Here is a 27,982-nt window from a genome sequence, read left to right on the forward strand (position 1 = left end):
ATGTGGGCGTCGCTGTCAACGGCCAGAATGTATTGCTCGGCGCGAGTCGCACTGGAGAAGGTGGGGGTGAGCCGCCTTCTTGAACTCCGTGCGGTGAAGGTACTCCCACAATGCTGTTAGGCAGTGAGTTCCAGGATTTTGACCCAGCGACGATGAAGGAACGATTGTAGGAAAATTCATCGATAGCGAAGGATGATTCTCAGCACCTTGAGCTTTTGAAAAGCAGCAAATTGTCATTTAATTCAAATGAGAGCATCAAACAACGAGAGACTTTCCGATTTGAAGAAGGTCAAGGAACCCAAAAGCAGTGACATCACCGAGACTGATCTCCCAAACCTGCCGGTTTTCCATAGCTCTGATTGGCCCTGGGTCTCACCCCCTCCTCCCCCACACCCCCTCTCCTTTGTTAATTGGTGCCTGGATTCAGGAAAGATTCCTGATTGGCTCTCAGGGATTGTCAATCGTCATTGGTGATGTCATTCCTTGTTTGAATGCAGGCTGTCCCAGTAGTATAAATACAAGAGCTTGAGTTAGAAAGGGTTAGTTTTTGAACTTTCTAGGTGCTAGTGAGCAGTAATAGTATAACAGGAAATAGTGAAGATGGCCTCCCAAGTACGTCAGAACTACCACAAGGACTGTGAGGATGCTGTCAACAAGCAAATTAACATGGAGCTCTATTCCTCCTATGTTTATCTTTCCATGGTGAGTCTTGTATTCCTTGTTGCTGTATTCTTAAAAGCTGGACATTCTGTAGTTCCATGAACTGGCTTTCAACTATATTTCTCTTGACTTCCTTACCTGGGGAAGCAATGTTTGAGCAGTGAGTACTTCAGGGTGAGCTTGTTGTGTTGATGGCCTGCTCCTTGTAGCAGCTGCACTCTGTTGAGCAGGTTTAATATATGGAACTAGCTCAGCTGCTGCCTGAGTTTGTAACAGAAGAACACAAACCTAGTCAAGTGACTGTTGGTGCTTGTTGATATGAAACAAAGTTCAGTTTCAGTGGGGTGACTGTAGTGAGTGACATGATGGCAGGTCCTCACTAGCTTTCTCTTTAACTGGAAGTGAAGTTCTGGGAATCCTGGTGTTGAAGCCTTGTTCACTGTGCCTAGATCTCTTTGGCTACAAGGCACTTTGGGAGGTAGTCAATGAAGCCACCTGTTATGTGGGAAATGCAGCAGCCAATTTGTGCACAGTAAGCTTGCACAAACAATGAGACTCATCAGATCATCTGTTTTGGTTGAGGGATAAATATTGGCCTGGGAATCTGGAGAGAACTCCCCTGTTCTCTGAAGTAGTGCCTTGAGATCTTTCACATCCACCTGAGGACAAACAGGGCCTCTGTTTAACATCTCATCTGAATGACAGGAAGTAGAGGAGGGACTACTTATCCAGCAGTAGAGTTTAGTTTGACTGGTCATGAAATATAATCCTGAACTGTAGTTTATAGTTTATATTTGTTGGTTGACTGTTTCATCCTGGTTCTTGGGAGGAGAAGCTGGCCAACATGTTCAGATTAGTGAAGTGAATTGCATTTTGTTAGTTAACCAATGGTATCTTCAGGATCAAGGGAGAAGCCAGGGACAGGGTACTTGTTTGGATGATCAGCCATGATCTCACTAAACGTTGGAACAGGCTCAAGGGGCCGAATGGCCTACTACTGCTCCTATCTTCTATGGTTCTATCTATTTTTGCAAGATTAAGAACTCACTAGCTAACTAGGGGTAAATATAATCTTGCATTGTATATGAAGATCTAGGTCTGATGAAGCTGTTTAAAATTCTCTCCACAGTCCTATTACTTTGACCGGGATGATGTTGCCCTGCGTCACTTTGCAGAGTTCCTCAAGGAGCAGTCACATGAGAAACACGAGGATGCTGAGAAACTGATGAAATTCCAGAATCGGCGTGGAGGCCGAATCATCTTGGAGGACGTCAAGGTTGGATTCAATAAATGAGTGGCCTTCTGTTGGGTTCCCCTTGTTTCCAATACTTTCTAAAGCAATTAGTTCCAATTTGAATCCATGGTTCTAGTGGCTTAATGCTGTCATTCTATATTCCTGTGACACATTGGTTCATGGTAACATGGATTTCTGGCTGCTTTTCACCCCTGTTTTCCTTGTGCTGTCTTGTGTCTTTTTTGTTTAATTCATTGTAAGTGAACTGTGACTTTCACCTTCAGAAACCAGAGCAGGATGAGTGGAGCAATGGTCTGGAGGTGATGCAGAGAGCTCTGCAGATGGAGAAGAATGTCAACCAGAGTCTGCTGGATCTGCACAAACTCTCCACTGGGAGCACTGACCCTCATGTAAGTGCTTGTTGGGTTTTTGGGTATGTTGGAGGTGGTGGAACCTTGCTGTCCTTGAGCCGATTCAACAATCTACATGCCCAATCGCTTTGTGTTGGGGTGTCTCCTGGGTTCTTAAGGGGGTTGGGGTGAGGATGGGACAGTTGGCCTTATGTGGACATTGAGAATAAGTGTGTCGCAGTGGTTCCAGGATCTAAGCATCTATTGTACAGGAATTACTAGATCATTTGAGCAAATTTACATCATCTCAATTACACCACTTGACTATCCTCCAGTCCAAGAGGATTAAAATCCCAACTCTAGAGGAAGTGGGGGGAGCTTGGATGTTCCTTGATATCTGCTACTGGCCATAACTAGTTTCACTTTTTGTTTCTTTTCAGTTGTGTGACTTCCTGGAGACCCACTACTTGGATGAGCAAGTGAAGATAATCAAGAAGCTTGGAGATCACATCACCAACTTGAAGAGACTGGGAGCCCCTGAGAATGGCATGGGAGAGTACTTGTTTGACAAGCACACCCTGGGGGAGAGTGACTGAAGCTTATTGTGTTCAGTACTCGTGTTTATATAATTGTGTGGGAGACCCTGTCCTTCAGGGAATGATGGGTTGTGTGACTTTGTACAAAGAGCTGTGAGACCTGGGCTCTGTAATATCAACTGTCACTAACTGTAAATAAACTGTCCAACATTGGACTGGATTTTGTCTCCTTGTAAATTTGAGTGGTTGCTTATTTTCTGATAACATTTGGTTGTCTTCAGACAAGAGCTACGCTGGGCTGTGTCCTCTGAGATGGTGTGCGTTGGTGACGTATTTCTTCCACCAGCTGCGCGGCCTCAATTACGCCACGCAGCTCCTGTTTGTGAAAGTGGGCGGCATGCGTGCCAGCCTGCGGGAGCTGCCTGTCTTCTACCAGGAACTGCTATGGGTTTGGAACTACGTCGCTTCCAGGCGGAGCTCTTTTTTTTTCCTCCCCCGCCCCTCAGGAGCAGCGGCTCTCCTTCGGGTGCCGTTGCTCAGGAATCCGCACCTTCACGACCGTGGGTTCGGGTGGCTGGCGGAGCGCAGGGCTGTGCCTGGCAAGGTGACCAGAGTCGGGGATCTGCTCGATGGCGGAGGAGCGGGCTGGATGGCGCTGGAGGAGCTGGCGCGGCGCCTGTCCTGGGCCAACGTCCGGCTCGTGGTCCAAGCCATTGAGTCGGTGAAAGTGGCACTGGGCCCCGGCTCCACTAGGTGTATCGAGGCGGCTTGAGCACGTGGGGCGATCCCGTCCGAGCTTGCCCCCGTTCGGACGGAGTTCCTAATCGGCGCCCGGCCCCGAAACTCCCCTCGGAAACCGGCTCCTCACAACTTGCGCCGTCTCGAGGAAAGACCCTCCGTGCCTTTTCATTCCGTGCGGAGGAGTTTCCTGTACGGGCTGCTCCTGCGCAGACACCACTTTGCCGTCTGCGTCTGCCATCCGGACACGCCTTGGCGTGGCGTCTTGCTGACCGGCGGTGGCGGAGGTCCCCAATGGAGGGCTCTCTACGCGGGAGTCCTCCCTTGTTCCATCGGGGACTTGGCCTGGAGGGTGTTGCACGGAGCGGTCCCGTGCAATATGGTTTTAAATAGGTTCACGGACTCCCAGGCCGCCTGCATTTTTTGCGGCCTGGAGGAGTCCGTGTTTCACGTTTACATAGAATGTGAGAGGTTGCAGCCCCTCTTTCATTACCTGAAGAGGCTGCTCCTTGATTTTTGGTTGCACTTCAGTCCCACGCTCCTGATCTACGGTCACCCTTGTGGGCCTGGCTAAAAAAAGCCATCAATTGGTCCGGGGGGTCGTTCAGCCGGATTGCCTGCCTCTCTTCCGCGGCCATGTTTGCGCCCAAGTGGCCCTGGAGATGGAGCACGCGGTGTCCGCCGGCACGCTTGAGTATTTCCGCGACCGGTGGGCGCCGCGGGGACTGGAGTGCCTCGTCAACCCGGAAAACCAAATTTTAATTTGATTTATGTTTTAGTTGAACTTTTGTTAATTTACAGTCAAATTTGTTGTTGGTCCAAACTAAAAGAGTACACTGGGCTGTGTTTACACAGAATGTGAGGTGGCAGTCCTCCTTTCATTCATTATGTGAAAGGAGCTGCTCAATTTTGGGTTGCACTTCAGTCCCACGCTCCTGATCTTCGGTCACCCAGTGTGGAGGGAGCAGGCAGATGAGAGGACCTTCTCGGAGGACTGCTCCTGGGCCTTCCCAAAAAGGCCATTAACTGGTCCAAGCAGCGGGCGGTTGAGTGTTGTTCGGCCCGCTTGCCTGCCTGTCTTCCGTGGCCATGTTTGCGCCTGGTTCTCCCTGGAGATGGAGCACGCGGTGTCGGCCAGCATGCTTGAGCCCTTCTGTGACGGGTAGGCTCCGCAGCGACTGGAATGCATCATCGACCCCAGCAACCAAATTTTAAGTTTCATTTGATGTTTTAAGTTGCAGACAATTTGGTTAAACACCCAATCTAGTCTAGTAGAATTGTCCTAATTCAAATCTGGGAGTTCCAACTGGCCTTTATGGGATTCTTTTCTTGGTGAAGATCATTTCTGTTGGTGGGGAGGGGGTGAAGAACAATACTCTCTTCATGGAGTCCCATTGGCTTAGAACCACACTGCACTAGGTTCCTACGGCTAAAGCTGCCACTTCTAAGCCTAATGGAGAGTTGGAGAATAGAGCAAGGTAACTATAGGATAAACAATTAGAGACGTGGTCACAGTGTTAGAGCTTTATCTGAGTTTTGACCTTGGGTGAAAATCTGAGGTTATTCTCAACATACCTGTATCACATGAACACGTGTGTCAGTCCACTAGTCCCACTTTTCCTTACTTCATCTTTCATTCAATAGTGTTAGACCTTTGATGTGCTTTCTTAGCCTGTTCCTTCCTGTTGATCCCACAGTGTTGTGGTCCAAACAGGAACACAAGGTATCCATGGAACCCCAGCACCGTCCTACCCTGACCAGATTGAGGGAAACCTCAGTAACTCTCATCTCAGAATGATTTACTGGACTTCCTGTTCCACCAGAGAAGATTCACCAGTCTCCTCGCCTCTTTCCATTTGTACTTTCCTTCTCGACAGTCAAACATCAAGAGAGATTAATCACTAAAACAAGTCTATAACAGATAGTCTCTTCACATCAGTGGGACAAAGTCTACACAACCAACACTACACACAGTGATTGCCAGCAACTGGGTCCAGGCAGCAGAGGGTCGTTCGGCCGACTGACTGCCGCTCTTCCGTGGCCACGTTCGTGCCCGGGTGTCCTTGGAGATGGAGCACGCGGTGAACCCGGCACGCTCGAGGCCTCCTGCGACCGGTGGGCCCCGTGGGGACTGGAGTGATTCATCACCCAGCAACCAAATTTCAACTTAATTTGTTAAGTTTCACTTAATGTTTTGAGTTTAGTTAGTCTCTTTGTTTATGGGTTGCTCAAAAAGAGTACACACAGTGATTGCCTCTCTCTTCCTGCAATCCCCCCAATCCCGTCAGCTTAACTCAAACATCCTTTCCCCGGCGGATAGACCAGACTTACCCCAGTACATGTCAAATACATGGAATGTACTCGTGCAAAAGGTCATATTTAAAACATTACAAAAAACACACATACACAGTTAACCATCATTTAAAGCTGGCATGAATCTAATAATGGGGGTGAGGCGGACCTACAAATACAAAGGGATCGGGATAGGTGGGTGGAAAATGGCATTTAATGTGGGAAAATACAAAAGAATGAGACTAGGGAAAAGAAAGACTTGCATTTCTATAGCGCCTTTTACGACCACCGGACGTCTCAAAGCACTTTACAGCCAATGAAGTACTTTTTGAAGTGTAGTCACTGTTGTAATGTAGGAAACATAGCAGCCAATTTGCACACAGCAAGCTCCCACAAACAACAATGTGATAATGACTGGATCATCTGTTTTTGTTATGTTGGTTGAGGGATTAATATTTAAAAGAAAGCACAATTTACACTTCATCTAGAGCCATCCTTTGTTTCTTAACCTGTCCCATTACCATCTCCCTTTGCCTTGAATATCTCTCAATGGCCCAGTAATTCGGGTCCAAATGCGTGAGTACGGTCTGGGTACTCACGCATCTGGCCGGTGGAAATGCCGGCGTTCAGGAAGCACCGCGCATGCGGGGAACGCCGGCACTTCCAGTCCTCTGAACGAAGGGGTTCAGAGGCACAGCGCGCGCAACTGCACAGGCAGCGCGTGCGCAGTGAAATTCCCTTTTTTTCCCCAGAGTTGCGCGTGTGTAAAGGCCTCCGATATTTACACACGGAAAAACCACACGTAAGTACTTAGTTTTTCAGGTAAGCGGTCTATTAATACAATTTAGATTTTTTTTTTCCACAGGTTTGTAATTTTTAAGAATTTACAGTAAGGTAAGTTTAGTTTTAGCCCCGATTTTTTATAAAAAAATTTTTTTCAAATTTTAAAATTATTGTTTAAAATAGTTTTTCATAGTTATTTATGGTTCATTTAAGTATTGCAATGTTTTTTTTAAATTTTCTTTCAGGTTTAAGTCGTGTTTTGGGGCCAGCAGTTTTCATGAGTTTGACAGCTCTCACTGTCAAACTTATGAATGAACTTTTGCAACCTCCCATTGGTTGCCCAGTGCCCACGTGATCCCAGCCGGCTCATCGCACTAAGTACGCCGCTGGGTCACGCACGCACAGCGCGGCAGGACCTCAAGCTGGCCAGTCACAGGAATGTCATTGCGGGCCAGATTTCAGATGTCGGCGCACCGGGTGAGTCCACCTTGGGGCCTTGCACGCGCGGCAATCACCCGAGCCGAATTACTGGGCCAATGTCTCTTAATCTCTCCTGCCTTCCATCCTATCACAGACCTTCCCTTTTGTTCTTTCCTCCCCTCCCCCCTTTCCCAGCCTCTTCACTTGCTTAAGAATCTGTTCCATTTCCGGCTTTTTTCCAGTTCTGACGAAAGGTCATCGACCTGAAACGTTGACTCTGTTTCTCTCTTCACAGACGCTGCCTGACCTGCCGAGTGTCTTGGTAAGTCTGTGTGTTCTAGTTATTGTTAATAAGAATCACTGCACACAGACCACAAGAGTAAATTCAACAGGTCTTTACTAGTCGGAGGTCAGGCTGAACTGCCCAATAAATCATTACACAGCACTTATATACCGGTGTGGTCACCACCGGTATTACAGTATACAGCAGCCAAGATAAAGTAGTGCATCTCTTAAAATAGTTCTCTTAAAGGTGGAACGGTTACATACACCACAATCCTCCCTTTTTAGCTTAACAGTATATATTCCCCATTAAACATAACATAATAACATATATACACAACTTCATGTAAAAACAGTTCACAGATTCAGTCTCTGAGGAGGCCTCCTGATCCGAGACGGATAACGCCTTTCAGGGGTCTCTGGTTCTCGTTGCTGGGGTGACTCATCTAGTTGATCCCCTATGGATAGGACATCATCATCAGGTATATTCACTTGTGAGGTAGATGCTTCAGGTTCACTAACTTCCTCCACGGTTGTCTCTGTCGTAACCATGGGCTCGACCCTTGTTCTCGATCCCACCAGTTGGTCAGCATGACGTCGCATTACATTTTCACCAACATCTACCGTGTACATCAGGGGTCCTTGTCTGGCCCGAATTGTTCCAGATTGCCATTTCTCGTTTTTATAGTCCCTGGCTAACACCGGTTGTCCTATTTCAAAACTCCGAGTGGGCTTGTTATTGATATGCTGGAACTGTTTGTTTTCGACTTCCCTCCGCACATTTGGTTTTAACAAGTCCAACCTGGACCGCAACCTCCTGTTATAGAACATCATGGCAGGACTTTGGTTTGTTGTTGCATGGGTGGCGTTTCGATATGCCAGTAGGAAATTGTCCACCTTGTGTTGCAGTGGAATCTGATCTTCGCTCATGGCCTTTATTGCCTTTTTGAACGTCTGCACAAACCTCTCGGCCAGCCCATTCGTAGCTGGATGATATGGGGCAGAGGTATAATGTTTCACCCCATTCTTCTTCAGGAATTTCTGGAATTCCTCTGACACGAACTGTGGTCTGTTGTCCGAACATATTTGCTCTGGCAATCCATTTCTTGCAAATATCGTTCTTAGCACCGCGATCGTCTTCTCCGAGGTAGTGGTAGTCATTTTAATCACTTCTGGCCATTTAGAATGTGCGTCCACCGCAATTAAAAACATGGAATCCATGAATGGACCAGCAAAGTCAATATGTACACATTGCCATGGGGTTGAAGGCCATTCCCATGGATGCAGCGGTGCAATTGGAGGCGCATTTTGGACTTTTTGGCACCCTGAGCAGCTTTTCGTCAGATCCTCTATCTGTTGGTCGATACCCGGCCACCACACATAAGCCCAGCAAGGCTTTTCATCTTGACTCCCCCCAGATGACCTTCATGTAGTTCTTTTAGAACTCTCTCTCTTAACTTAGGAGGGATAATCACCCTTGTTCCATACATCAATGTTCCCTGACAGATGGACAGCTGTTCTCGTCTTGCTGAGAATGCCGGTAACAGTGGATCACCATGGGCTGGCCATCCCTTTACTGTCAATTCGTAGACCCGGGCCAGTGTCGGGTCATTCCTAGTCTCCCTTTCAATATTTGCATTGGTGACAGGTAAACATTCGATGATGGTCGAGTGAAAGAACTCCACCGGGTCAACCGTCGGTGCCTCCTCCTCAGTAGGTAGTGGCAGGCGCGACAGCCCATCAGCATTACCATGCTGCTTTGTACCTTTGAATTCTATCTGATATTGATGTGCCCCTAGGAAAAGGGACCATCTCTGGAGCCTCTGTGCTGTCATCACCGAAACACCCTTCTTAGGGTTAAAAATGGATACCAACGGCTGGTGGTCTGTCAGCAGTGTAAACTTCTGGCCCTGCAGGTAATGATTAAACTTCTTTACTCCCCACACAAGGCTGAGAGCCTCCCTATCTATCTGAGCATAGTTGCGCTCAGCGGAGGTCAATGATCTGGATGCAAATGCGACTGGCCTTTCCAAGCCATTTGGCAACTTGTGTGAGAGTACTGCTCCAATACCATAAGGAGAAGCATCACAAGCTAAACGAATAGGTAGCGTTGGGTTGAAGTGAGCCAACACTTCCTCTGAGGTGATCAATGCCTTGCTTTTGCGAAAGGCCTTCTTACAGTCCTCGCTCCACTTCCACGGTACTTCTTTCTGCAAAAGAGCGTTCAGCGGGTGCAGCACCGTGATTTGGCAGAAACTTATGGTAATAGTTAATCAACCCTAGGAACGACCTCAACTGGGATAAATTTTCCGGAGCGGGAGCCTTCACAACAGCTTCGATCTTGTCAGGTGACTTGTGCAGCCCCTCCTGGTCAATGACATGACCACAGTACGAGATCCGTTTCTGAAAGAACTCACATTTCTGGCGATTAACTCGAAGTCCATATTCCTTCAATCTGGTGAGCACCAGTTTCAAATTTGCAAGGTGTTCCTCAACGTCATCTCCTGTAATCAGGATATCGTCCAAGTAACATTGAGTGCTTGGAATTCCCTGTAATACCTGCTCCATGGCCCTCTGCCAAATTGCTGGAGCCGAAGCCACTCCAAAAACCAGTCTATTATATCGATACAAGCCTCTGTGCGTGTTGATTGAGAGATACTGGCGCGACTCTTCCTCAACTTCCATCTGTAAGTACGCTTGCGCCAGGTCTATCTTGGTGAAGTGTTTCCCGCCAGACAATGAAGCAAAGATATCCTCAATCCGCGGAAGCGGATATTGCACCGTGTGAAGCACCGGATTAACCGTGATCTTGAAGTCTCCACAGATGCGGACCTTCCCCGGTTCCCCTGGCTTGTTACTCGATGAACGCTTCATGACGGGAACAATGGGCGTGGCCCACTCACTCCAGTCCACCTTAGACAGTACTCCTGAACGTTCTAGCCCTTCCAGCTCAGCTTCCACAGCAGGTCGTATCGCATAAGGTACCGGTCTGGCTTTGAAAAATTTTGGGTTTGCATGTTCTGCAATCATGATTTTTGCCGTAATTCCTCTCAGTGTTCCCAGTCCCTGTTGGAACACCTCTTTAACCTCATCCAATATTCTGGACAATCGTTCAGGTTTGACATCTTTTTTCCGGAATCTACCATTATTGCTTTTAGGGAGTGCCAGTCCATATTTATTTTCCTGATCCACTCCCGTCCCAGAAGTGGTGGACCTCCCTCAGGTAGTACATTCCTTGGTGTTCTTTGCCCTTGTGTACCACCTTGACTTTTATCTTTCCGATGGGGTATACTCTTTGCCCCGTGTATGTCTGCAATGCTATCTCCGTATCCCGTAGGGGAATATGTGTGAATAACCTTTTGTAATCTTGCTTATTCATGACCGTCAACACCGATCCGGTGTCCAATTCCATCTTCACTTGGACTCCTGCTATCTGAAGTGTGACCCAGATGGTTTGTAGGTCAGCTTCCTTACTCACATTGTGAATTCTCAGACTACCCAGTTCCTTGCTGTTGGAGTCTGAATCCGAATTCTGTTCATCCGAACTCTTCTCAGCCACCTTATGTACCTTTCTGCACTTTTCCTGCGGTGACTTTTTGTTGCTGGTCTTCTTTCCTGACCGGCATACTTTAGCTATGTGACCAAGCTTGCCACATTTTCTACATTCCTGATTTTTAAACCAGCATTGGTTCTGATCGTGTGTTGTCTTTCCACAACGATAACATTTCGCTGTACCCAAAGCCATTTGATCTACGCTGAGTACCGCTGCCTTCAGCTGCATTTCCGCAGTGCCTCTCGCTGCGGCTTCGTGCGATGCTGCAATAGTGACAGCCTTATCAAGTGTAAGATCATTCTCTTCAAGCAGCCGCTTTTGTGTTCCTTCTTTCGACAATCCACACACGAATTTGTCTCTCAGTGCCTCTGTCAGTCTTTCCCCAAACTGACAGTATTTCGCTAACTTACGCAGTTCAATTAAATACTCCGCGTTGCTTTCCTCTTTCAGTTGCGTTCTCGCATAAAATTTAAATCGTTCCGCTAACATCAGCGGTGTGGGGTTCAAATGATTTCTCAGGACAGCAACAATATTAGCGAAAGCCTGATCCGCCGGTTTAGCTGGTGATAGAAGGTGCTTCAATAGCCCGTATGTCTTCGCACCCATTGAGTTTAGTAAGGTTAGTGCTTTATCTTCATCTGATATTTTATTTGCCTTACAATAAATCTCTATGCGTTCTACATACGTGGCCCAATCTTCAACATCGGGATCGAAATCGTTGATGTTACCACGCTTAGGCATCCTCGCAATCTTCTTGAGAAACAAAAAGAATTTTTTTTTTTTTTTCAAAATGGCGGTTTCCCGCACTTGTCTTCTTCCCCCGCCTACGAAAATGGCGGCTTCCCGCATTTGGCTTTCTCCCCCGCTGGCTGTAATGGCGATTGCCGTATTGCTGCGTTCGCCCTCCCCAGCGGTTCTCAAATCGTGCCTCCCAGCCCCTCTTGCAGTCCGGTCCTTTCCCCCGGCTGCGGCTGAGTTCTCCGCGTTTTTTTTTTTTTTTAATCCCACGCCTCGCGGCCTCGGTAGCTGCCCGGCCTTTTTCCCCGGTCGCGGTCGAGCTCTCTCTCGACGCTGTTGCATCTCCCAGCCCGCTTGCAGCCCAGTCTTTTACTCTGGTTGCGTTTGCATTCACCGCGGCTCCCGTGCCTTACGCTGCCCCAGTCTCAGCGCCTCTGGCCCCGACTTCTGTCCGGCTCTTTTCCCCGGCCGTGGTCGAGTTCGCCGCCCTTATATCCTCCGTTTTTCCCTCCCCTACTTCACAGCCAACGTGGCCGACTTGCTGCTCGTCGCTGATCGGCTTACCCACCACCGTGATAGAAGGGATGATCACTGCCTGTTGCTGATGGAAGGCTTCGTGTCAGGATTCTTCCTTGCTCTTCAGACCCGAGTCTTTTCTCAGCAGGATGACGAGGGCGGATGCCTCTTCTCGACGCCCGTTAAACTGCCTTGGATATATCTCTGCCGCAGGGTAAGATCGTCATCGTCGCCACTGTTAAGTCTGTGTGTTCTAGTTATTGTTAATAAGAATCGCTGCACACAGACCACAAGAGTAAATTCAACAGGTCTTTACTAGTCGGAAGTCAGGCTGAACTGCCCAATAAATCATTACACAGCACTTATATACCGGTGTGGTCACCACCGGTATTACAGTATACAGCAGCCAAGATAAAGTAGTGCATCTCTTAAAATAGTTCTCTTAAAGGTGGAACGGTTACATACACCACATGTCTCCGGCATTTTCTGTTTTTATTTGAGGGATAAATAGGACAACCCAGCCTATCCAATCTTTCCTCATAGCTAAAATTCTTCAGCCCAGGCAACATCCTCGTAAATCTCCTCTGTACCCTCTCTAGTGCAATCACATCCTTCCTGTAATGTGGTGACCAGAACTGCACGCAGTACTCTAGCTGCGGCCTAACTAGTGTTTTATACATTTCAAGCATAACCTCCCTGCTCTTATATTCTATGCCTCGGCTAATAAAGGCAAGTATCCCGTATGCCTTCTTAACCAACTTATCTACCTGTCCAGCTACCTTCAGAGATCTGTGGACATGCACTCCAAGGCCCCTCTGATCTTCTGCACTTCTCAGTGTCCTACCCTTGTGTATTCCCTTGCCTTGTTAGCCCTCCACAAATGCATGACCTCACACTTCTCCAGATTGAATTCCTTTTGCCACTGTTCTGCCCACCTGACCAGTCCATTGATATCTTCCTGCAGTCTTCAGCTTCCTTCATTATCAACCACACAGCCAATTTTTGTATCATCTGCAACCTTCTTAATCATACTTCCTACATTCAAGTCTAAATCTACGCTAGTGTCCCCTTCCTTTGGGATCCTTATTGCCTTGTCAGCCAATGACACTCATTTTTCAAAGTCATGATTGGCTCTGGGTGTCATCTCCCCCTCCTCCCTTTACTTGATTGGTGCTCTGAGAGAGGCTGCCACTTCTGATTGGGTATTGAGGAATGTCACTCATCACCTAGGCGGCCACGCCCTGGATTATCCAGCAGTATAAATACTAGGAGTTTGGGGGGTTGGTTAAATCCCAGCTTCTTACTTCAACAAAGTTTAGATTTAGCAATAAATAATAATAATTAGGATGGCTTCTCAAGTGTGTCAGAACTACCACAAGGACTGTGAGGATGCTGTCAACAAGCAGATCAACATGGAGCTCTATTCCTCCTATGTTTATCTCTCCATGGTGAGTCTTGTATTTCTGACCACTTCACAATGGAGACTATGTAATGTGACTTTACTAAATTCTGTGCTGTATCTAGCCCACCCCTCAATCTATGCACAGTAAATTCATTTTTTAAAGCTATAATAATGCAATTTATCAGCTTGTGTGTTCATCAACAAACTGCCTCTCCTGGTCCTTGCAATAGCTGAACCTTATTCTGAGTATCTTAATGACTCTCTCCTGGGCTCTTGTGAGGGTGTTGAAGTTTATATTTGGAATACACTCTGCATTCAATGTGTGGCATTCAGAATTCTTATCCTCACTTCTAAATCACCCCATGGCTTTTTCCTACCTTGCTTTTGCAATGAGGGGATGTAATCTTCAAATTAGAAGTAGCCCATTTAGGAGGGAAGTCAGGAAGCACTTTTTCACACAAGGGTGGTGGAAATCCGGAACACTTTCTTTTCCTGCCCTCCCATCCCGCAAGCTGTGGATGCTGGGACAATTGGAGCTTTCAAGACGGATGTTTTGTTGGGTAAGGGTCTCCAGGGGGATGGAGTAAAGCTACAGGTCAGCCATGATCAAATTGAATGGTGGAGCAGGCTTGGGTGGCTGAATGGCCTACTCCTGTTCCTAATATTCTTAACCTCCTAGTTTTAAGTACTAGTTTGGGCCCTTCTGTCTTTTTCTCTAGCTCCCTTTTGCTTTAATGGTGGTAAAGCCTTCAGCCACTTTGACCCTACTCAGTGGAACTCTCCCTTAACTCCTCTGCTTTCCTACTTCTTGACCTTGACCAAGCACTTCAAATTCTGAAGGCTTATGAACCTTTATTCCTTGGTATCTGGTTCTTCTGTGCAATGCCTTGATTAGTGTTGAAGGTGCCAAATTAATGCTGCTTGTGGTAATTTTAGTTCATGGGATGAATGTAGCCAGTAAGACTCAGACCAGTTTCTCTTTGATGTACTACATGAATTGTGCACTGTGACTAGACTCTACTTTAATGGGTTTGTTTAGTGCCCCTTGGCAATAGCTCTGGGCCAATATTTGCAAGTTACTATTTAATCTGCTCCCACCACCCTTTTAGGCAGTACATGCACTTGAGTTTCCTCATGTAGCCTCTGGTTCTTTTGCCATTTCCATTGGCCAGCTTCCCTATTGCTAGGGGTCAGATTGTCCACTCTCTACCAGGTTAGTGAAGTAAGTAGGCCTGTGCTAGTTTTCATGTACAACGAGTTCAGTGAGACGTTAAACCTTTGAAAGAAAGCAAAATCCAGGTTGGCTTTATGTACAATACCCATGATAGATCTGCCATTGGATACCCAACTACTTTTCTGATCTCTCCATAGTCCTTCTACTTTGACCGGGATGATGTTGCCCTGCGTCACTTTGCCGAGTTCTTCAAGGAGCAGTCGCACGAGGAACGGGAGCACGCGGAGAAACTGATGAAATTCCAGAATCGGCGTGGAGGCCGAATCATCTTGGAGGACATCAAGGTTTGGCTCAATAAACGAGTGACCTTCTGTCTGGGACCCGTAGACTGATTGTTTCAAAGACTTTCTAAAGCCATTGGTTCCAATTTAGAACAAACAGGCCATTTGGCCAAGTGGGTCCATGACAGAGTTTATACTCCACGAGCCATGCTTCATCTAACCCTATCTGCATATTGTTCTATCCACCTCTCCCTAGTACTTATCTAGCTTCCCCTTAACTACATCTGTTATTTGACTCCAGTAGTTGTGTTGGCTTAATGCTGTAGTTCTATTTTCTTCTAACACATTGGTTCATGGTAACATTCGATATTTGCACCCCTAATTTCCTTCAATACTTTCTTGTTTGTTTATTCCATTGTACAGTGAACTGTCTGAATTTCCCTTTCCAGAAACCAGAGCGGGATGAGTGGAGCAATGGTCTGGAGGTGATGCAGAGAGCTCTGCAGCTGGAGAAGAATGTCAACCAGAGTCTGCTGGATCTGCACAAACTCGCCACTGTTAGGACTGACCCTCATGTAAGTTCTTGAAGCTGTAATGTGGGCATTTGTTAAGTTGGCGGTGGTGGTACCGTGAGCCTAATCAAAAGATCTTCACGCTCAATAGCTTTGTGTTGGTGCCTTTTAGGTTTTTGAGTGGTGGGAGGTTGGCCTACTGTGGACATTGCCTAGTGAATGTGTCCCAGTGATTTTAGGATCTATGCCCCTATTCTGCAGGAAGTTTAATCTAATGATGCAGTAATTCCTTTAATCTCAATTGCACCACAACACTATCCTGCAGTCCAAGTGGATTGAACTCTTGCGGGGAAGCTAGGATGTTCCTTGAAATCTGCTGCTGGACATAACTAGTTTCCCTCTTTTTTCCAGTTGTGTGAATTCCTGGAGACCCACTACTTGGATGAGCAAGTGAAGATGCTCAAGAAGCTTGGAGATCACATCACCAACTTGAAGAGACTGGGAGCCCCTGAGAATGGCATGGGGGAGTACCTGTTTGACAAGCACACCCTGGGGGAAGAGTGACTAAACTGACCGCAGGGATGAAGCCTATTGTGTTTAGTACTTGTATTTATAATTGTGTGCGAGATGCCTGTCCTGTAGGGAATGATGGTTTGTGACTTTGTGCAAGAGCTGAGAGACCTGGGCTCTTACTGTGAAATGTCACTAACTGTAAATAAACTGTTCTATATTTGACTGGATTTTGTCTCCTTCTAAATTTTAGTGGTTTTTGTTCCAGTTAGCATAACTTGGTTACATTTCCAGTATTACACTGGGCTGTGCAGCAGTGTTGTCATGGGATTTGGTCATAGAATGGTTACAGCACAAGAGGCCTGTCGAGCCCATGCTGGCTCTCTGCAGGAGCACTTCGGCTAGTACTACACCCTGCCCTTTCTCTGGAGCCCTGCCATTTTATCCTTCAGGTACTTGTCTAGTTCCCTTTTTGGAAACAGAGATTGAGTCTGCCACCATCACCCTCTCAGGCAGTGCATTCCAGGTCCTAACCACTCGCTGCGTTCAGTTTTTCCTCAGTCGTCTTTGGGCCCCCTTCCAATCATCTTAAATCTGTGTCCTCTGGTTCTCGACCCTTCCACCAACGGGAACAGTTATATTTTTTGCCGGGGTAATTTTAATCTATTTAACTTTGATATTCTATGTATTTCTTGGAAATTTGTCAATCTTGTGTTGCAAACAAAGTGCAATGCTGTAATACAACAGCTTAATGTACAAAGGTGTGTTCAGCCAAATGAGCTAATGGGACCAGGGACCCCTGAAGCTTGGTAAGAAGTAGGTTTTAGAGTCTTAAAGGAGGCAGAGAGGTTTAGGGAGGGTATTCCAAAGCTTGGGCTCTAGGCAGTTAAATAGAAGTACTTGTTGGCATGGTGATGAATATTCCCCCTGCCCTTGAGAGCTTGGAGAGTTATAATTTAGCCACTACAATGAAATACAAGTTATAATAAACACAAGGATGATTTGCTGTGACTGTGTTCTGTCATTTCAGTCCAATGAAGAGAAAGCTCTGGTTTCGCATTCTCTAAGAATTATATTTTCCCTGGGGAAGAGCAGTTTGTATTCAGTAAACTGCTACAGATCCCCATCAGTCATTAGTGGGGGTAACTCTTAACAAACTCACCACTGCCGCTATAGCCTTTCTGGGCAGAGAAACAAATAACTGCTGCACAGACCAGCAATGTTGGAGCTCACTGAACTCATGATAAGGGGATTACAATTGATGTGGTGGTGGAGGAGAATCAACAATTGCCATATCGGCTTGCTATCCACATAACCTAATTAGAAGCAGGAGTAGGCCATGCGGCCCTTGAGCCTGCTCCACCATTCAATAAAATCATGGCTGATCTTCAATCTCACCTCTACTTTCCAGCCCGATCTCCATATCCCTTGATCCCACTACAATCTAAAAATCTATCTGAGCCTTGAATATAGTTAATGGTTCAGCATCCACAGCCCTTTGGGGTAGAGAATTTGAAAATATCTTACTGGGAAACTGTGAGTACCCTACTGGGCTTTGTTCTGGGACCACTCTCCTTCCCCCTCCCCCACGCTGTTTGACTAACCTGCCAACACTCATGGTCTTGGGTAAGGTATTGAAGGACGAGGAATACGTGCGGAACTGTATTCCCACAAAATATAGTCCTTCTGGAACGAGTAAATGTATTTCATTAAATACACAAAGTAAAACCCCCAAGTTAAATAGATACTTCTCCTGAAACTCTCTTCCCCCTCCCTGCCTGTTCCATCAATGTATAAACCCAATACCGGCAGCTCCTCCATAAATGTATTGATTGGTATTCAGGCCCATTGTGCAGTTCATACCAAATAGCAATCATCCTTTCCAAATCCGACTGCATCTCCATTTGTGTCCTTCACCCCCAGGAATGGATTCATCCGTTGATGATGCTGCAGCTGCAACACGCCAGTGTTTACACGTTAATTTAGGAACTTCGCTGAGAACTGCAGCAGGTGCAATGAAATTGCCGTCTTCAGCCATTCCACGCTGATGTCTTTGCATCTATCGGAGGCATTTCTGGGGTATCTGAGTCCCCACATTTCACACGATGATGAGCCGCAATTCTACGAGTCGGGATGGGTTTGCGTGCTGACGGGTTTCATGGCTTCATGTTTCAGACAAAACAAAGTCTTCAGCTCACTCGATGTGAAAAACTTTACAGGTGCCCGTGTTTTAAGAATGACATCGAATTTACAGCACAGAAACTGGCCATTCGGCCCGACTGCTCCGTGCCCGTGTTTATGCTCCACACGAGCCTCCTCCCGCCCTTCTTCATCTAATCCGATCAGCATATCCTTCTATTCCCTTCTTACCAAACTTCCCCTTAAATGCATCTCTGCTCTTCGCCTCAACTACTCCTATGTGGTAGCGAGTTCCACATTCTCACCACTGAAGAAGTTGCTCCTGAATCCCCTGTTAGATTTATTAGTGACTATCTTATATTTATGGCCCTCAGTTCTGGACTCCCCCACAAGTGAAAGCATTTTCTTTCCATCTACCTTATCAAAACACCTTCATAATTTTAAAGACCTCCATTAGGTCACCCTTCAGCCTTCTTATTTCTAGAGAAAAGAGCCCCAGCTTGTTCAGTCATTCCTGATCGATATAACCTCTCAGTTCTGCTATCATCCTTGTAAATCAAATGTGCACCTTCTCCAGTGCCTCTATATCCTTTTTGTAATATTCTCCTTAGAGCAGAAAAGGCTAAGAGGAGATTTGATAGAGGCGTTTAAAATCATGAAGGGTTTCGATAGAGTAAATAAAGAGAAACTGTTTCCAATGGCTGAAGGGTCGATAACCAGAGGACACAGATTTAAGATGATTAGCAAAAGAACCAGAGGCGACAGGAGGAAAAACGTTGTTACACAAGGAGTGGTTAGGATTGGGAATGCGCTGCCTGATGGGGTGGTGGATACAGATTCAATAGTGGCCTTCAAAAGGGAATTGGATAAATACTTGAAGCAGAAAAAAGTTCCAGGTTCCTGGGGAAAGAGCGGGGGAGTGGGACTAACTGGATTGCTCTTTGAACGAGCCGGGACAGACTCGATGGGCCGAATGGCCTCCTTCTGTGCTGCACTATTCTATGATTCTATGGAGACCAGAACCGTGCACCGTACTCCAAGTGTAGTCTAACCGAGGTTCTATACCAATTTAACACGTTGAACTCGGGTGCGGTTCGGCTGCAAGCACTCCCCGCACTGAGGTCAGAACGGCACTAATGGTAACTGTTTGCATCTCACAAAATCTATGAGGTCGACGTTCACCCCGCTCCGTGCCGATACATTTCCTACAGTCTGACTACAAAGAAGCACAGCCCTGGTAGCAGCTCCCCGAGTGACGGGCTGGAAAATACACAGAGAAACATAGAAGATTGGAGCATCAGTCGGCCATTCGGCAACTCGAGCCTGTTCAGCCATTTAATGAGATCGTGGCTGATCATCCAAATTCAGTACCCTGTCCCTGCTTTCTCCCCATATCCCTTTAGCCTCAAGAAATATATTCAAATCCTTCTTGAATATATTTAATGAATTTTCCTCAACTGCCCTGTGTGGCAGAGAATGTCACAGGTTCACCACTCTCTGGGTGAAGAAATTCCTCCTCATCTCAGTCCTAAATGGCTTCCCACTTATCCTTAGACTGTGACCCCTGGTTCTGGACTCCCCGCCATCGGGAACTTGCCTGTTTTTTCTGGAAGAGAAATTTCTGTCTTTACATCCGAAGGGATTGTGTGATGGGGAGAAATATTTAATGGAAAGTCAAGCCTCATGGGTCCCGGTTCTACAGAATCTGAAAATGTGAAATGAATAATACTCTGGTGTATGTTCCATAACACACAAAGATGTTTCCAATCAATTTATTCCATTTTTAGAATATTAATTCACGGGATGTGGGCGTCGCTGTCAACGGCCAGAATGTATTGCTCGGCGCGAGTCGCACTGGAGAAGGTGGGGGTGAGCCGCCTTCTTGAACTCCGTGCGGTGAAGGTACTCCCACAATGCTGTTAGGCAGTGAGTTCCAGGATTTTGACCCAGCGACGATGAAGGAACGATTGTAGGAAAATTCATCGATAGCGAAGGATGATTCTCAGCACCTTGAGCTTTTGAAAAGCAGCAAATTGTCATTTAATTCAAATGAGAGCATCAAACAACGAGAGACTTTCCGATTTGAAGGAGGTCAAGGAACCCAAAAGCAGTGACATCACCGAGACTGATCTCCCAAACCTGCCGGTTTTCCATAGCTCTGATTGGCCCTGGGTCTCACCCCCTCCTCCCCCACACCCCCTCTCCTTTGTTAATTGGTGCCTGGATTCAGGAAAGATTCCTGATTGGCTCTCAGGGATTGTCAATCGTCATTGGTGATGTCATTCCTTGTTTGAATGCAGGCTGTCCCAGTAGTATAAATACAAGAGCTTGAGTTAGAAAGGGTTAGTTTTTGAACTTTCTAGGTGCTAGTGAGCAGTAATAGTATAACAGGAAATAGTGAAGATGGCCTCCCAAGTACGTCAGAACTACCACAAGGACTGTGAGGATGCTGTCAACAAGCAAATTAACATGGAGCTCTATTCCTCCTATGTTTATCTTTCCATGGTGAGTCTTGTATTCCTTGTTGCTGTATTCTTAAAAGCTGGACATTCTGTAGTTCCATGAACTGGCTTTCAACTATATTTCTCTTGACTTCCTTACCTGGGGAAGCAATGTTTGAGCAGTGAGTACTTCAGGGTGAGCTTGTTGTGTTGATGGCCTGCTCCTTGTAGCAGCTGCACTCTGTTGAGCAGGTTTAATATATGGAACTAGCTCAGCTGCTGCCTGAGTTTGTAACAGAAGAACACAAACCTAGTCAAGTGACTGTTGGTGCTTGTTGATATGAAACAAAGTTCAGTTTCAGTGGGGTGACTGTAGTGAGTGACATGATGGCAGGTCCTCACTAGCTTTCTCTTTAACTGGAAGTGAAGTTCTGGGAATCCTGGTGTTGAAGCCTTGTTCACTGTGCCTAGATCTCTTTGGCTACAAGGCACTTTGGGAGGTAGTCAATGAAGCCACCTGTTATGTGGGAAATGCAGCAGCCAATTTGTGCACAGTAAGCTTGCACAAACAATGAGACTCATCAGATCATCTGTTTTGGTTGAGGGATAAATATTGGCCTGGGAATCTGGAGAGAACTCCCCTGTTCTCTGAAGTAGTGCCTTGAGATCTTTCACATCCACCTGAGGACAAACAGGGCCTCTGTTTAACATCTCATCTGAATGACAGGAAGTAGAGGAGGGACTACTTATCCAGCAGTAGAGTTTAGTTTGACTGGTCATGAAATATAATCCTGAACTGTAGTTTATAGTTTATATTTGTTGGTTGACTGTTTCATCCTGGTTCTTGGGAGGAGAAGCTGGCCAACATGTTCAGATTAGTGAAGTGAATTGCATTTTGTTAGTTAACCAATGGTATCTTCAGGATCAAGGGAGAAGCCAGGGACAGGGTACTTGTTTGGATGATCAGCCATGATCTCACTAAACGTTGGAACAGGCTCAAGGGGCCGAATGGCCTACTACTGCTCCTATCTTCTATGGTTCTATCTATTTTTGCAAGATTAAGAACTCACTAGCTAACTAGGGGTAAATATAATCTTGCATTGTATATGAAGATCTAGGTCTGATGAAGCTGTTTAAAATTCTCTCCACAGTCCTATTACTTTGACCGGGATGATGTTGCCCTGCGTCACTTTGCAGAGTTCCTCAAGGAGCAGTCACATGAGAAACACGAGGATGCTGAGAAACTGATGAAATTCCAGAATCGGCGTGGAGGCCGAATCATCTTGGAGGACGTCAAGGTTGGATTCAATAAATGAGTGGCCTTCTGTTGGGTTCCCCTTGTTTCCAATACTTTCTAAAGCAATTAGTTCCAATTTGAATCCATGGTTCTAGTGGCTTAATGCTGTCATTCTATATTCCTGTGACACATTGGTTCATGGTAACATGGATTTCTGGCTGCTTTTCACCCCTGTTTTCCTTGTGCTGTCTTGTGTCTTTTTTGTTTAATTCATTGTAAGTGAACTGTGACTTTCACCTTCAGAAACCAGAGCAGGATGAGTGGAGCAATGGTCTGGAGGTGATGCAGAGAGCTCTGCAGATGGAGAAGAATGTCAACCAGAGTCTGCTGGATCTGCACAAACTCTCCACTGGGAGCACTGACCCTCATGTAAGTGCTTGTTGGGTTTTTGGGTATGTTGGAGGTGGTGGAACCTTGCTGTCCTTGAGCCGATTCAACAATCTACATGCCCAATCGCTTTGTGTTGGGGTGTCTCCTGGGTTCTTAAGGGGGTTGGGGTGAGGATGGGACAGTTGGCCTTATGTGGACATTGAGAATAAGTGTGTCGCAGTGGTTCCAGGATCTAAGCATCTATTGTACAGGAATTACTAGATCATTTGAGCAAATTTACATCATCTCAATTACACCACTTGACTATCCTCCAGTCCAAGAGGATTAAAATCCCAACTCTAGAGGAAGTGGGGGGAGCTTGGATGTTCCTTGATATCTGCTACTGGCCATAACTAGTTTCACTTTTTGTTTCTTTTCAGTTGTGTGACTTCCTGGAGACCCACTACTTGGATGAGCAAGTGAAGATAATCAAGAAGCTTGGAGATCACATCACCAACTTGAAGAGACTGGGAGCCCCTGAGAATGGCATGGGAGAGTACTTGTTTGACAAGCACACCCTGGGGGAGAGTGACTGAAGCTTAGTGTGTTCAGTACTCGTGTTTATATAATTGTGTGGGAGACCCTGTCCTTCAGGGAATGATGGGTTGTGTGACTTTGTACAAAGAGCTGTGAGACCTGGGCTCTGTAATATCAACTGTCACTAACACTAAATAAACTGTCCAACATTGGACTGGATTTTGTCTCCTTGTAAATTTGAGTGGTTGCTTATTTTCTGATAACATTTGGTTGTCTTCAGACAAGAGCTACGCTGGGCTGTGTCCTCTGAGATGGTGTGCGTTGGCGACGTATTTCTTCCACCAGCTGCGCGGCCTCAATTACGCCACGCAGCTCCTGTTTGTGAAAGTGGGCGGCATGCGTGCCAGCCTGCGGGAGCTGCCTGTCTTCTACCAGGAACTGCTATGGGTTTGGAACTACGTCGCTTCCAGGCGGAGCTCTTTTTTTTTCCTCCCCCGCCCCTCAGGAGCAGCGGCTCTCCTTCGGGTGCCGTTGCTCAGGAATCCGCACCTTCACGACCGTGGGTTCGGGTGGCTGGCGGAGCGCAGGGCTGTGCCTGGCAAGGTGACCAGAGTCGGGGATCTGCTCGATGGCGGAGGAGCGGGCTGGATGGCGCTGGAGGAGCTGGCGCGGCGCCTGTCCTGGGCCAACGTCCGGCTCGTGGTCCAAGCCATTGAGTCGGTGAAAGTGGCACTGGGCCCCGGCTCCACTAGGTGTATCGAGGCGGCTTGAGCACGTGGGGCGATCCCGTCCGAGCTTGCCCCCGTTCGGACGGAGTTCCTAATCGGCGCCCGGCCCCGAAACTCCCCTCGGAAACCGGCTCCTCACAACTTGCGCCGTCTCGAGGAAAGACCCTCCGTGCCTTTTCATTCCGTGCGGAGGAGTTTCCTGTACGGGCTGCTCCTGCGCAGACACCACTTTGCCGTCTGCGTCTGCCATCCGGACACGCCTTGGCGTGGCGTCTTGCTGACCGGCGGTGGCGGAGGTCCCCAATGGAGGGCTCTCTACGCGGGAGTCCTCCCTTGTTCCATCGGGGACTTGGCCTGGAGGGTGTTGCACGGAGCGGTCCCGTGCAATATGGTTTTAAATAGGTTCACGGACTCCCAGGCCGCCTGCATTTTTTGCGGCCTGGAGGAGTCCGTGTTTCACGTTTACATAGAATGTGAGAGGTTGCAGCCCCTCTTTCATTACCTGAAGAGGCTGCTCCTTGATTTTTGGTTGCACTTCAGTCCCACGCTCCTGATCTACGGTCACCCTTGTGGGCCTGGCTAAAAAAAGCCATCAATTGGTCCGGGGGGTCGTTCAGCCGGATTGCCTGCCTCTCTTCCGCGGCCATGTTTGCGCCCAAGTGGCCCTGGAGATGGAGCACGCGGTGTCCGCCGGCACGCTTGAGTATTTCCGCGACCGGTGGGCGCCGCGGGGACTGGAGTGCCTCGTCAACCCGGAAAACCAAATTTTAATTTGATTTATGTTTTAGTTGAACTTTTGTTAATTTACAGTCAAATTTGTTGTTGGTCCAAACTAAAAGAGTACACTGGGCTGTGTTTACACAGAATGTGAGGTGGCAGTCCTCCTTTCATTCATTATGTGAAAGGAGCTGCTCAATTTTGGGTTGCACTTCAGTCCCACGCTCCTGATCTTCGGTCACCCAGTGTGGAGGGAGCAGGCAGATGAGAGGACCTTCTCGGAGGACTGCTCCTGGGCCTTCCCAAAAAGGCCATTAACTGGTCCAAGCAGCGGGCGGTTGAGTGTTGTTCGGCCCGCTTGCCTGCCTGTCTTCCGTGGCCATGTTTGCGCCTGGTTCTCCCTGGAGATGGAGCACGCGGTGTCGGCCAGCATGCTCGAGCCCTTCTGTGACGGGTAGGCTCCGCAGCGACTGGAATGCATCATCGACCCCAGCAACCAAATTTTAAGTTTCATTTGATGTTTTAAGTTGCAGACAATTTGGTTAAACACCCAATCTAGTCTAGTAGAATTGTCCTAATTCAAATCTGGGAGTTCCAACTGGCCTTTATGGGATTCTTTTCTTGGTGAAGATCATTTCTGTTGGTGGGGAGGGGGTGAAGAACAATACTCTCTTCATGGAGTCCCATTGGCTTAGAACCACACTGCACTAGGTTCCTACGGCTAAAGCTGCCACTTCTAAGCCTAATGGAGAGTTGGAGAATAGAGCAAGGTAACTATAGGATAAACAATTAGAGACGTGGTCACAGTGTTAGAGCTTTATCTGAGTTTTGACCTTGGGTGAAAATCTGAGGTTATTCTCAACATACCTGTATCACATGAACACGTGTGTCAGTCCACTAGTCCCACTTTTCCTTACTTCATCTTTCATTCAATAGTGTTAGACCTTTGATGTGCTTTCTTAGCCTGTTCCTTCCTGTTGATCCCACAGTGTTGTGGTCCAAACAGGAACACAAGGTATCCATGGAACCCCAGCACCGTCCTACCCTGACCAGATTGAGGGAAACCTCAGTAACTCTCATCTCAGAATGATTTACTGGACTTCCTGTTCCACCAGAGAAGATTCACCAGTCTCCTCGCCTCTTTCCATTTGTACTTTCCTTCTCGACAGTCAAACATCAAGAGAGATTAATCACTAAAACAAGTCTATAACAGATAGTCTCTTCACATCAGTGGGACAAAGTCTACACAACCAACACTACACACAGTGATTGCCAGCAACTGGGTCCAGGCAGCAGAGGGTCGTTCGGCCGACTGACTGCCGCTCTTCCGTGGCCACGTTCGTGCCCGGGTGTCCTTGGAGATGGAGCACGCGGTGAACCCGGCACGCTCGAGGCCTCCTGCGACCGGTGGGCCCCGTGGGGACTGGAGTGATTCATCACCCAGCAACCAAATTTCAACTTAATTTGTTAAGTTTCACTTAATGTTTTGAGTTTAGTTAGTCTCTTTGTTTATGGGTTGCTCAAAAAGAGTACACACAGTGATTGCCTCTCTCTTCCTGCAATCCCCCCAATCCCGTCAGCTTAACTCAAACATCCTTTCCCCGGCGGATAGACCAGACTTACCCCAGTACATGTCAAATACATGGAATGTACTCGTGCAAAAGGTCATATTTAAAACATTACAAAAAACACACATACACAGTTAACCATCATTTAAAGCTGGCATGAATCTAATAATGGGGGTGAGGCGGACCTACAAATACAAAGGGATCGGGATAGGTGGGTGGAAAATGGCATTTAATGTGGGAAAATACAAAAGAATGTCTCTTAATCTCTCCTGCCGTCCATCCTATCACAGACCGTCCCTTTTGTTCTTTTCCCCCCTTTCCCAACCTCTTCACTTGCTTAAGAATCTGTTCCATTTCCGGCTTTTTTCCAGTTCTGACGAAAGGTCATCGACCTGAAACGTTGACTCTGTTTCTCTCTTCACAGACGCTGCCTGACCTGCCGAGTGTCTCCGGCATTTTCTGTTTTTATTTGAGGGATAAATAGGACAACCCAGCCTATCCAATCTTTCCTCATAGCTAAAATTCTTCAGCCCAGGCAACATCCTCGTAAATCTCCTCTGTACCCTCTCCAGTGCAATCACATCCTTCCTGTAATGTGGTGACCAGGACTGCACGCAGTACTCTAGCTGCGGCCTAACCAGTGTTTTATACATTTCAAGCATAACCTCCCTGCTCTTATATTCTATGCCTCAGCTAATAAAGGCAAGTATCCCGTATGCCTTCTTAACCACCTTATCTACCTGTCCAGCTAACTTCAGAGATCTGTGGACATGCACTCCAAGGTCCCTCTGATCTTCTGCACTTCTCAGTGTCCTACCATTTAACCCTTGCCTTGTTAGCCCTCCACAAATGCATGACCTCACACTTCTCCAGATTGAATTCCTTTTGCCACTGTTCTGCCCACCTGACCAGTCCATTGATATCTTCCTGCAGTCTTCAGCTTTCTCCATTATCAACCACACAGCCAATTTTTGTATCATCTGCAACCTTCTTAATCATACTTCCTACATCCAAGTCTAAATCATTGATATATACCACAAAAAGCAAAGGACCCAGTACTGAGCCCTGCGGAGCCCCACTGGAAACAGCCTTCCAGTCACAAAAACACCCTTCGACCATTACCCTTTGTTTCCTGCCTCTGAGCCAATTCTGGATCCAACTTGCCCCTTTGCCTTGGATCCCATGGGCTTTAACTTTCGTGACCAGTCTGCCTTGCAGGACATTATCAAAAACCTTGCTAAAATCCATTTACATTGCATCAAATGCACTACCCTCATTCACCCTCCTGGTTACCTCCTCAAAAAATTCAATCAAGTTAGTCAGACACGACCTTCCCTTAACAAATCCATGCTGACTGTCACTGATTAATCCGTGTCTTTCTAAATGAAGATTTATCCTGTCGCTCAGAAATGTTTCCAATAATTTTCCCACCACTGAGGTTAGGCTGACTGGCCTGTAATTATTCGGCCTATCCCTTTCTCCCTTTTTAAACAACGGTACCACATTAGCAGTCCTCCAGTCCTCTGGCACCACACCTGAAGCCAGAGAAGATTGGAAAATGATGGTCAGAGCCTCTGCTATTTCCTCTCTTACTTCTGAGCACTTGTGTTTGTCACATTCATCACACGCACTTTCCATTCTCCTGACCCGCTTTGCAGACTCACTGATCAGTTTGGATGTTCCCTCAAACCCGCAGATACCTGAAAATGACCAACCCACTGAACCACGCAGAACTATTCAAAAGACACTGACTCGCAAACAACGGAGGATTCAATTAACCTGGGCAAGGTGGCCCTCAACTGGTCCAGGCAGAGCGCGGTCGATGCGGGGGGGGGTGTTCGCTCCGGCTGCCCACCTCTCTTCCGTGGCTACAACCAATGCCTGGGTGTCCCTGAAGAGGGAGCACGCAGTGTCTGATGGTTCCCTTTGAGGATTTCCCTAACCGGTGGGCACCAGAGGGACTGGAGTGCGGAGTGGATCCAGGGAACTCAATTATAATTTTTAAAGTTTTTATGTCAGTTTTGTCATAATTTGGAACTTATTGTTTGTGCCCCTTTAAAAAGGGGGGCACTTATGGTTTAAATGTTTCTGATTGATGATTTAATCGTCCCAATTGATTAGCCTAAAGATAAGCCTGTGATTCCAGATATTCGAACTGTGTTTGAGGAAAGTCAGGGCGATTGGGATCCTTATTTTTTTTTCTATAAATTTAAATTCCCCAACAGCCGTGGATGGATTTGAACTCAGATCATCAGTCAAATCCTC

At 47.0% G+C, this 27,982-nt stretch overlaps 3 protein-coding genes across 4 annotated transcripts in view; 2 read left to right on the top strand and 1 right to left on the bottom strand.

Annotated features, from left to right (window-relative positions):
• LOC147099796 (ferritin heavy chain, oocyte isoform-like) lies at positions 1-16,211 on the top strand. The gene is made up of 3 exons (XM_085969164.1): positions 1-66; positions 15,409-15,534; positions 15,883-16,211. The coding sequence occupies exons 1-3, from the start codon at positions 1-3 to the stop codon at positions 16,033-16,035; spliced, it is 345 nt and encodes a 114-aa protein (XP_085825290.1). The 3' UTR covers positions 16,036-16,211.
• LOC147099792 (ferritin heavy chain, oocyte isoform-like) overlaps positions 1-27,982 on the bottom strand; it is a 346,456-nt gene that overhangs the window by 71,755 nt on the left and 246,719 nt on the right. The gene's annotated exons all lie outside the window — the stretch shown is intronic.
• The window catches only part of LOC147099797 (ferritin heavy chain, oocyte isoform-like), a 15,375-nt gene continuing 3,512 nt past the window's right edge, over positions 16,120-27,982 (top strand). Inside the window, exon 1 of the mRNA XM_085969165.1 lies at positions 16,120-16,182. Within this exon, the coding sequence (XP_085825291.1) occupies positions 16,120-16,182 (63 nt within the window). The remainder of the gene's footprint in view (positions 16,183-27,982) is intronic.

Source organism: Somniosus microcephalus, chromosome 28 (genome assembly GCF_052327205.1).
Source record: "Somniosus microcephalus isolate GS21.2 chromosome 28, FLI_Smic_1.0, whole genome shotgun sequence".
NCBI lineage: Eukaryota > Metazoa > Chordata > Chondrichthyes > Squaliformes > Somniosidae > Somniosus > Somniosus microcephalus.